Genomic DNA, 11,922 nt, shown 5'->3' with positions numbered 1-11,922 from the left:
AGTTAAAGTTCTAGAAGGGTGAGCAGGGCGGTGGGAAAGTGGGAAGAGAAAGAGAGAAGGATGACCCTCTCCACTGTTTATATCTTCCCATGTGTGAGCCTAGGCGGCGTGAGAATGCTTGAAAAAGGAATTACCTGTTACAGGTGGCCTAGTGTCTCAATGCTAAAGGGTGACCTCATAAACTGGAAGAACGTTGTGACAGGCAAGCATGAACTTGTAATCAGCCTTCATCCTAGACTGGAGATCGCCTCCAATCACAGAATTATAGTCAGTCGCAGAGGCTCCTTGTAAATGATCATGTGTTTGTTTGCTCCCTGACTTCTTTAATTGCTAAAATTTATTTTCACACTTCTTTCTTAAAAGAACTTTAAGTGACGAATAAAAAATTATATAACAATGTGACCCATAAAATAAGATAAAAAAAGGAATCAAGTTTGATTAGAGGAAACAAATACACAAATCAGGAAGTTCAAGATTTGCATAAAATGTGACCTTAAGATGGCTAGAAGCCAAGGCAAGATTGGAGAACTGAAAATGCTATGCAACTTTCATTATCAGAAAGAAAAAAAAAAACCACATGGTAATTCCTTACAGGAGATAGTTATTCCTACTTTTAAAATCTGAGATAAATTTCTCACATGGTGCATTACTTTATGGAAAAGCTTCCTCTACATTTATATTTCATGAACCTACAAAATTTCAAAAACATTGGCTAGGGGGAGTCACCATAGGGATGTGAACACATGCCCACAACCATATCAACCAAACAGAAAGGAATTTTAACAGCAAAAAAATGAGGAAGTATAAACCTCAAAATAAAGGTTCCCTTGCAAATAAAAATGGCACACACCCAGGTTCCCAGTTAAAATACAGACAAAATATTTAGGACATACTTATTCTAAAAAACCCATTCATTGTTTATCTGAAATTCAAATGTAAAAAGGCATCCTATACTTTCATTTGCTACTTTGCTACATGTGACTCTTTCTCTCTTTTTAAAAAGCAATAGAAAAAATATCCTTGGGTGATGAATGAATGAATGAATACACAAATAAATAAATTAAAAGGCAGCCAGAAAAAATCACTGACTTGTACCATGTTTCCTAAGTATCATTTTGCTCAGTCAGTTTTTGGGTAAATAGATGATAGCCAACATTCTGAATTTACGTTGCATGGTTAGAATACTGATTCACAGGAAACCTATCAGAAAATTGACATTCCTAATGGATGTTGAGAAGCCTAACCTATATTCTTGTCAACAGGGATGGCCTTTTTTAAAATAAAATTTTCTCCCTGTGCCCAGGCTCCCAAGCAAAATAAGTTGATTGGAAAATGAAGGTGTTAGAGGTTAATGACTTAAGAATGGTAGCTTTATAAAAGCACTAGAGGCCTGGTGCATGAAATTTGTGCACTTGGGGCGGGGGGGCATCTCTCGGCCTGGCCTGCGCCCTCTCACAGTCTGGGAACCCTCAGGGATGTCCAACTGATGATTTAGGTTCGCTTCCCACGGGGAGGGGGCCTAAGCCCTCAGTTGGACATCCTTAGTGCTGCTGCAAAGGCGGGAGAGGCTCCTGCTATCGCCACTGGGCTCACCAGCCATGAGCCCAGCTTCTGGCTGAACAGCGCTCCCCGTGGGCACTGACCTGCGTTGAGCATCTGCCCCCTGGTGGTCAGTGCGTGTCATAGTGACCAGTTGTTCCGCCATTGGGCCAAAACCGGCTCTCCAACATCCCCCAATGGTCCCAGATTGTGAGAGGGCGCAGGCCAGGCCGAGGGACCCCACCACTGCACAATCAGAGCCAGGGAGGGATGTGGGGAGGGACTGCAGGATGGCTCCAGGGTGTGTCCAGCCCATCTTGCTCAGTCCCGATTGGCTGGACCCCAGCAGCAAGCTAACCTACTGGTCAGAGCATCTGCCCCCGGTGGTCAGTGCATGGCATAGCGAGCAGTTGAAAGTGGCCTTAGCATATCATTAGCATATTACACTTTGATTGGTTGAACAGCCGACCCGACGACCAGACACTTAGCATATTAGGCTTTTATTATATAGGATGTTAGCAGTCATATGAAATCTCAGAGCTGATGCTTGAGTCAATGTTTTTTACATGCACTTGAAGAGAATTCTGGTCTCAATATAACATCAATATGGACTTACTTAGGAAGGCTGCGATCAGAAAACATATACACTGAGTGGCAAGATTATTATGACCGGCCAGATTATTATGACCACCCCATCAGTACAATGAAGTGAATTAGTTATGCAAATAATAATAATAATGATAATAAAACCTTGGGAGTATTTGTTTAGGAAGTTTTCAATATTCAGTATTTTTGGAAGTGTCAATGAAGTACTGATGGGGTGGTCATATTAATCTGGCCGGTAATAATAACCTGGCCACTCATTGTAGATGCTAATGCAATAATAAAGATCATGCTACTAACTTATTGATATTCCAAGGTAATATTAATAAGTTACCTTCTCTAGAATGTTTCAAAGAGTATCTGATACACACAGCTATGCTCACCACACAAATGTTAACACCCAAGAGAACATGCACCAAGAGAGGGACAGACTTGCTTTATAGTATTTTGTTGTAGAAAATCAAATTTATCCAGTTCTGTGATTGGGAATATAGGATAAGGCCATAACCTTTGCAAATGGACTAGTTTATCTCAAAATCAGTAGACTTGTGTGTGTGTGTGTGTGTGTGTGTGTGTAGTGAGCTAATTATAATTTCACACTCTTTTTTGCTTCATCATCTCACTTCGAAGCCATTCAACATGAGGGGAAATGCTCACCCCAGTATCTTGCCCCCTTTCGTTTAGCAGGGAGATCAGTTTGTACGGCAGCGATCTGCTCTGGTCGCCGATCAGGTCCTTCAGGGATATAGTGGCTGTGCCAATTAATCTGCAGAGGAAATGAGAAACAGTAACCTAAGTAAGAGGCATGCTTCCATGACTCACCAGACCTCCTAATTTCCTTCCTATCCACCTGTTATCAATGAAGTCACTCCTAAACAAATGTGGGCCATTTTGTTCTCACCCTAGTAGGGTAACTTGGCAGTCAACATTACGTATCAGTCATCACTTCTCCATAACAAATAGTCATTTCAAGAGTCTAACTATGGTGCCTATGAAATATCAAGTCATGATGAGATGGGTGGGTGAGAGGCAAAGACTGAATATAGCCCCCCTACACTCTCAAATCCTGGAAGAGAGAAGAGCAAGAAAAGATTCAAGCATTCCTCTGTGGTAAAAATTTGAAAGGAGCCATAAAACTTGCCCACATAAAAGCATCCCCCCAAGCAGACATTGAACTGTAAATAGGTTGCAAGTTTACTGAGGGGGCTACCTTGCAACCCCATGTACTCGGGAGCAGCATTCAAAAGTTGGATGTGTGAGCTTCTCTTTCTTCTCCATAGACTATAGTCTATAAATTGAGGGTTATACACCCAGGAGGATTTGAGACTGGGTGAAGTGAAACACTTCCCTCTGTGAAATGCAATCAAAAAGCAGGGGTGTGCTCTCAGGATGGAGACCGAAAATGGAAAAGAGAAATAGTAAGATTTTTTAAATGTTATTTATTTACACCTTGTCTACATTTGCAGCAACATATGCTAATAAATAGCAGATACAATCGCATGGAATATCACTAGCATAAAAATACAACACTAAACATCAAGTCCTCAAAGTAATAAAAGAGATTCCTTATATAAAAAAACACACAATCAGATTGAAGAAACTGTAGTTGAGTATAACACATAACTCTGGTCTCCGAGCAAAAATAATCAGAAAAGTTCATGTTATGGGAAGATATTCATTTTATTTTGAAATGCAGTACATTTTCTTTAAATTTCAGGAAGTGAAAGTTGATGTCCACCCAGCCACGTCGTTTTTGAACTGACATATATCCGTATTCTCCTCCCCCACTCAGACCTCAGAAATAGGACTGGGGTCTGTCACCCAACCACATGCAGTCAGCAGGAGTAACACTATTAATTAATATTATATTGCACAAGGCCATAATGTTGCCATGGCATCCTGTTTCACCAAATGACCCAATAATGTGAACCATTTGCATATGGTTTCTTGGCAGAGTACGCTTTCGTGGACAGAACCCCAGACGAGACACTCAACAACCCTGATGGATTCCAGTCTCTTCTAATATCAAACATAGAGTCAGTTAATGTCAATGGAAAAGGACAGTTCTGCCTCCAGAGGGATGAGTGAGCTTCTCAGCCCTTTTGAGTCAATATAGACATTAGGTCTCTCAGGCGATGCTGAGCATTGCTGGGACCTTCACAGAAAACATTTTCAGATGAGTACGTTTACTCCGTGTGTTTGTCAGATTTTACATGAGTATGGTTTCTCCTCGCTTGGATTTTCATTCCCCTGGCATATTGAGGACAAGCACCTACGCATGACTCTATCTGCACCAGATGAAACAGGTAAATCTCCCACACAAAGTGAGAGTCCCTGGCAAAATCTCTTCCGCGTCCCATTTAGCTCCACATGGTGTGAGCCTGAGAACTTCTCTCCATATTTTAAAAATAGGGCAGTAAGCCAAGGCGTTGTCTAGTGGAGTTTTTAAGAGGAACAAAATGTGCAAATTGCAGCTTTCAAAGTCATCTGACAGGTATTGCGTGTCCTGGAGAGATATAGAAACACACTGGATTTTATTTCTCACAATTCCATGATTCAGAACCTAACTTTATGATTTAAATCAGGACATTGCACCCTTAAACATGTACCGATCTGCTTTTGCTAATGTCAAGATGACATGAATCTCTATCAGCAATAAATAAGTATTGGAACAAAACAAAAAGTACAGCTTGCTGGGGTAATGCTGAAGTTAAAGAAGATGCCCTGGGGCTAGACCAGCATCTATCAACCTCAGCACTCCTGATACTTTGAACTGGACAACTCTTTGTTTTGGGGGGCTGTCCTAGGTCTTATCAGATGTTCAGCAGCTTCCTTGACCTCTACCCACCAGCAACTCTACACATTGCCAATTGTCCCCTAGTGAGCCAAATTGCCCTAGGTTGAGAACCTGTTCTAGCCTTAACACTGTGTCCCACCGTCCTTCGAGGCCTTAGCTAAGTCACCTAACTCTCTGAGACTTATGTATTTGACTAGAGGCCTGGTGCACGACATTCATGCACTGGGGGGGGGGTGGTCCCTCAGCCTGGCCTGCACCCTCTCACAGGTCGGGAATCCTCAGGGGTCCTTAGCACTGCTGCGGAGGCGGGAGAGGCTCCTGCCACTGCCTCTGTGCTCACCAGGCTTCTGGCCGAGTGGAACTCCTCCTGTGGGAGCACACTGACCACCAGGGGTCAGCTCCTGCATTGAGCATCTGCCCCCTGGTGGTCAGTGCGCATCATAGCGACTGCCGTTTGGTCAATTTGCATATTAGCCTTTTATTATATAGGATGTCTTCTACATGTACCTATTTAGAAAATCATATCATGTTAAACATTTATTTGTCTTAAAGTCCTTGTTCATTGATTTAGGGGGAAAAAATATCCTAGATATCTGGGTCCATAATGGACAATCCAGAATACTAGGCAAAGGTTATGCCTTCAAAGGTATTAGTCTATAATGTTGCAAGTCAAACTTCAATTCACCCAGTGTGCCAGGAGGGAAAGTTAGGCCAATAACAGAAATGTGAAGCACAGTGAGTGATAGGTAAGACAATAGGGAGTGGTGGGACTTGTGGCTAACTGGAGAGACAGGGCTTGCTTAAAACACAAAACCCATCTGCTGGCCTTTTATGGTCCTGAATGGTTTTACAACTTCATTCTGACTCAACCACTATCTGCTGCTTTCTTTTCCCCATGAGAGAAGGTGATAACAGATAACTGACCAGGAATGGAATAAAATAAAGGAAGCTAATTATACAGCCTCACTGCAATTCCTTCTTCAGAAACCTTTAGTCCCATTTCTTATGATTTTCTTCATAAAATTCTGATGCTTTTGTGTTGGGGGGAGGGGTACAGGGAATGTAAAAGAAAACTTGAATTTCTTTTTATCTGAAGTACAGATAGTGTGTTTAGATTAAATCTCCAAAATATTTTTAACAGCTGGATTCAGCTGAAGAAAAATGCAAACAGTTATAACTTCTAAGAGCTTTCACTATAAGTGGAGGACAACAGCCCATAGGGAAGTCTGAGCTCCGTAGGAGCAAAGGCATGCCGGCTGGCCTGGCCTATTTTCTATGATGTTGCCTGGATACAAAATACTGTGAGTCTGGGAAATGATGACTTGGCCTCCTACATGGGGCATAAGAACAGTTCAGGCGGACCACAAGCCAATTTCCTTTAAAGGAGATGACAGTGAACTAAGAACCCATTTTTTTTCATATTACTAATACTATAAATATGTTAAAGTGTGACAGTAATGTGGAGAGTTAGCCCTGTATGCTCCTGGAAAAATAAGAGTCTCCCCATGGACTCCACCCACCACTGAAACAGATGGGCCACGTCTCAGAAGGAAACTTTATAGTGAAAGAATCCCAAGGCCCTTTGGCTCTCGGCTTTATTGGTGGAATTAATAAAATGCAGATGTATTCTGACGTGCAGAAAAAGCCAGTCCTGCTCCTTCCTGTTCCATCGATGTCCATGCAGCTTCCAGTTGGAATTCTACTAGTATGTGACTAGTGCTAAGCAGTGGGAGTAACTACTTGAAACTTAGCTGTTACGATTTGGGGAACAAAAGAGTGCGTCAACTTCATAGTGCAAGAATTTCTTCAACTGTTTCTCTCTTGTTAAAACAAACAGAGTCTGTGTGTTTGAAAAAGAGCGTTAGTGTGGACACAAATGTTAACAGCCGCATGCCACTATGGTGAGTAAAGGCTCTGCTGGCCGAGTTCTTAATCAGGGAGCTCGTGGATACGGAGCTGCAGGTGCAGCAGAGACACGCTGAGGACATGAGGAGGGAAGGAAAACTGCTGGAGACTGGAAAGTCATCACATGCTGCTGCTCTGTGTCTGCCCCTACGGACATCTCGACTTCCCATCCTCTGAGGGTGGAGAACAGTCCCCAACGGGGCTGGGGACAAATACTTTTCTGAGCTGCTCCAAGGTCCCCGAAGAAAACATGAAAGGGCCATTACCGACCCACTCTTTGAAGTGCTGGGCTCTCAGCCAGCTGAGCCTAGTCATTTGGGCCTTGTCGCCTGTGGGAAGGGTGGGGGCGCTGTCACCCTTCCCCACACTCGCCCCTCCCCTGGGCCAGGATCTGGCAAGCTCCTCCCTGTCTCCGAGGCAGAAAGCGGGAGAGCCAAGCAACACACCCTCATAGGGCACTCCCCCATCACCCTCCTGAGTCTCCAGCCAGCCATCTTCACTCTCTGGATTAGTTCATATATCAGTCCTCAAAATGTGGTTCCCCAGACTTCCCCGTGACAGAATGACCGGGGCGGTTATAGATTCCCAGGACCCTGAGTCAGAGTTTTCTTTAGTTAATTCTTATACCCAGGAAGTTTGAGAAACAATGGTTTTAGTGGGACAGGGAAAGGTGGAGGGGCAGGGGTTGGAGAAGGGGGTGTGTGTACTTTTAAAAGCACAGTCAATATGATAAATAGGCTCATATCTGAAAAATGGGCATAGAAACCCAATTATTTAATAGAAAAAAATATAAACAAAAGTCCATTAAAATCTATGTGGCAGGTCTAGCCACATGCACCCTTTCTGTGGCTTCCTGTCCTAACATCACACCAGGATTCGAGAGCCTAGAGGTCTTTGTCCTGTTCTTTGAAAAGGGGCCGGGGGGTTTAGAATCCATATATATAAACGCTGGTCTACACAGTGGTTCCCAAACCTGGCTGCCATTAATCCATCCACCCCTTGGGACCTTATAAGGTAAGGAGGACAGCTTACATAACGTAGGGATTAAGATCTTGGAGCTAGGCAGAGCTGGCCAATTTGTACTCATCCTTGTACTAAAGGTTAACTTCTCTGAGCCTCAGTTTCCTCATCAGAAAAACAGGCACAATGAAAGCTCCTACCTAATAGCATTGTTGTGTGGATGAAAAGGGGGCCGCATACTAAACCTGACAAGCTCAGGGGAGGCCTGCACGGTGGCCTTACAAACTTGGGAGACCGAAAGTAACCACATAAGATGGCCTGAACGTAAAAATTCCTGACTAAAACTGAGTCATGAAGGAGAGCCACCGTGCCTAGGCCTGTAGATACCTTGACAAAGGTCAATCTTTATCTGAAGTGAGCGGTCCTTGGTTTGCATCTAAGATAACATAGCTTTGAAATGACAGAGTAATCTCCTTTTCCAGATCCCTCAGGGCAAGACTAGGAACCCCCCCCCACACACACACACACACACACACATACGTTGTTATCTTGTTTTCCCCCCGATACCACCTTTAGGTGCCGTAAATGTTAATTGTTAACTATCCTGTTCCCACCAAGGTAAAAGAAATATGAGTCTTTCCCTTTCACTTTTTATCCAATCCCCGAGGTTTCCTGCTTTGCCTTCTCCTGCCCCCTTAACTACCACCAATGAATTGCATGTATCCCTCCTTATGTCTCCTTCTTTGATTCTAATGTATTAAAAAAGCTGCAAAACTGTCATTCTCTGGAGCATTTTCTCAAACTGTTGACATGTTGCTTCCCGGTAATTGTCAGTTTGGCTGAAATAAACGCTCAATAATCCTCTACAGGTTTGGATGTTCCTTACCTTGACAGTTGTAAGGACATGGACAGTGCTTAGCTGTCACTTTTTATTATTATTTCACACTCTGCTCTAGAAAAAGAGACCTGAAAAAAAGCATGTGACTCCAGGCCAGGACTTGCAGGGAAAGCGGATCTGAACTCATGCACAGCCTAAACCACAGGAAGGCAGCTTTACCTATCCAGGGTTGGGGGCAGGGGGGAATGAATGAACAGTTAAGAACCCGGGGTGACCTGGCTAGTATGGCCCAGTGGTTGGAATGTCATCCCTTGAACCAAAGGGTCATGGGTTCAATTGTTGGTCAAGGGCATGTGCCTGGGTTTCAGGTTTGATCTCCACCCCAGTTGGGGCGCATGCGGGAGGCAACCAATCAATGTGTCTCTCTCACATCGATGTCTCTCTCTGTCTCTCTCTGTCTCTCTCTGTCTCTCTCCCCCTTTCCTCCCTCCCTTCCACTCTCTCTAAAAATTAATGGAGAAATATCCCCGGGTGAAGATAAAAAAAAAAAAAAAAAGAACCCATTGAAACTATCCAAATCCATTTCTATTCAATTATTGTGAAAAGTTCTTCAAACCAGTCCTTTCTCTTACATACATCCAATAGCTCCTTCCCCACCCTCAACGCTATACAAACCATGAATCTGTTTGGAAATAAGTGTTATTTTCAGGATTAGACCAGAAGTAAACTTCAAGCTGTAGTTGAATTCTAATGAAATCCAATTTAGTGGAACCTGAATGAAGTTTTCAAAGCCTTACATCTCATGTTGCATTATAAAACAGGCCCAAAACAAAAACCATATCTAAACCAGCAGGCACGTGCATGCACACACACCCCTCACACTATCGTTTTCTTCTGTTTTCCCTGCTTTACTTTTCTTCTTCATACTTATCACCATCTGATGTACTACATGTGGATTTATTTATTACCTGTTCCCTCCACTCAGATGTAAGCAACCGCCCCCCCCCCACACACACACACCCCTTCCCAATGCCTGGAGCAGTATCTGATGCACTGTACACATCTATAATAATAAAAGTGTAATATGCTAATTAAACTGGACGACCTTCTGGATAAAGCTGGGGTTGCTGGGAAACTCAGGTCCCGGGTGCCTGCCAGTGGCCAGAGGGAAGCCGGGGTCCTGGGTGCCAGAGGGAAGCAGATGCTGGCAGCTGGGGGAAGGAAGGCCTACTCTTGCACAAATTTCATGCATCAGGCCTCTAGTTAGCAAATATTTGCTGAATGATTATATTAACTAATATATCACTGAGGATAGTCCAATGACCTTACAAATGATTTACAGGTTATAGAGCTCCCTCTTCTAAGAGATGGTCCTCCAAGTGCAATTGGAAGATAATTATAGCTCTTGTCATTATGAAATACCTTTCTCTATGAAATACCTGGGTGTCTTTCTCCAGGGCTGTGGCCATGTTTACTTAAGAAGAGATGATAACAGATGCCAGCAGGACTGCACACCTACTTAATTGGCCTCCCAAACAGTGGGCTTCGGCCTCTCCAGCCCGAGACAGCCAGCCCAAACCAGCTTTGATCTTTTCCTAGTTTTGCCGCTCTACTGAAAGTATGGAACACATAGAACTCAGAGCTGAGAGCCCTAGTCCACAGTGATATCTGCTCCTGGTATAGATTTCCACACAGCCTGAGACCTACTCTAGTTAGAAAGCCTGCCTCAACCGTGGGCCGTCCCTCCCTCCTCACCAGTCACACAAGGAGAAGGAAAGGTCATGGGGACCACCTGAGCAAATCCCACTCCCGTGTCTACACGTAGCAATGTCCGTCAGAAGCGAGTCTCATCCCTGGGAGAGATGTAAATGAAGACAAGGTCTTTTGTGTACATACCAGGAAGTGAAAATTTCTCATAAGCAATACCACACTGTACCCCACCAAACTAACTCCATTCTAAACCAGTCTTTCTGTTTTCTCTAATTAAAAAATAAATAAATAAAACCTTTGCCCAGGGAGTCGTATTTTCACAACCCAAACTTGTCCTTTTCTTTTTCTAATTCTATTGCCCACAGTACCACAGTGTATGTGTGTGTGTGTGTGTGTGTGTGTGTGTGTGTATTATACTCTCACTTTCACATCCTGGCACCCTGGCCCACAATCCAAACACACACACACACACACACACACACACACACACACACACACAGAATAAATCTTGGAAGGTCTGATCTCTGTGTAAAATAATGTAACATAACTAAATTAAATCCATGTGTTTCCACTCAAGGAGCTGGGTGACTTTCAGCGATTTGGTGAACCTCTCTGAGCCACATTTTCTCATCCATAATTTGGAAATAAGTCTGCTTCAGAGTCATTACAACAACCAAATGCAATTATGTGTGAAATAGCATTAACACAATGCCTGGCACATGGTAAGCTCGCAATAGATATTAGCTCTTATATTGTACCTTAAGAAATTGAAGTAAATTTTCCTTAACTACATAAAATTTGCCCTTAGTTTATCGAGGAAGTATTACAACCCCCTTATAAAGATGAAGAAACTTTTCAAGAGTCACACAGGCAGTAAGAGCCCAAATCCAAACTAATCACATGATTGTACAGCTGACCACTTGCCCACACCTCCTCTTAAGCAAGATCTTGGGTGAATTTCCTCCTAGACATATTATTAGGTCTTAGGCATCTCCCTCTTACTCATACTACAGCAGAACAGATGCCTGGCTCAGTGATTGATACTCAGATGATGTTTCTAACTTTGCTCTGCATTTGTGTGGGGGTGTATGTGATGGTGGTTTGAATGCACAAGTGCACACACATGGAGGGGAAAAATGAGAATACTAGGAATGCAAACTCTAAGGGAGATAATTATAGCCTTTTACCTCAGACATTATAATTTGCATCTCTAGATGTTCAATTTGGGTCTTTTTTATATCTCTCATGTCTCTACTTAACGTGCTCAAGCATACATCTACCTTCTTGAATTACTGCCTACTAATGATATTATCCTATCTAATAAAAGAGAAACATGGTAATTAGCCATACCTCTGCTACCCTTCCCATTGGCTAATCAGGGCGATATGCAAATTAACTGCCAGCCAAGATGGCGGCCGGCAGCCAGGCAGCTTGAAGCTAACATGAGGCTTGCTTGCTTCAGTGACACAGGACTCCAATGTTCCCCACCTGCCGCTGCCGGCCTCTGAGCGGGCAGTTTCAGAAACTCTGTAACAAATACCACTGGACTTCAGCCAGCAAATGGCAGCCT

At 43.3% G+C, this 11,922-nt stretch overlaps 1 protein-coding gene across 1 annotated transcript in view; it reads right to left on the bottom strand.

The window, feature by feature from the left end:
* Window positions 1-11,922, bottom strand: part of MYOF (myoferlin) — a 144,265-nt gene that overhangs the window by 101,393 nt on the left and 30,950 nt on the right. The window contains exon 4 of the mRNA XM_006755111.2: window positions 2,800-2,908. Coding sequence (XP_006755174.1) covers window positions 2,800-2,908 — 109 coding nt within the window. The remainder of the gene's footprint in view (window positions 1-2,799; window positions 2,909-11,922) is intronic.

The sequence above is a fragment of the Myotis davidii genome, unplaced genomic scaffold (genome assembly GCF_000327345.1).
Source record: "Myotis davidii unplaced genomic scaffold, ASM32734v1 scaffold271, whole genome shotgun sequence".
Lineage (NCBI taxonomy): Eukaryota > Metazoa > Chordata > Mammalia > Chiroptera > Vespertilionidae > Myotis > Myotis davidii.
This window is presented reverse-complemented; position numbering and strand designations above follow the sequence as displayed.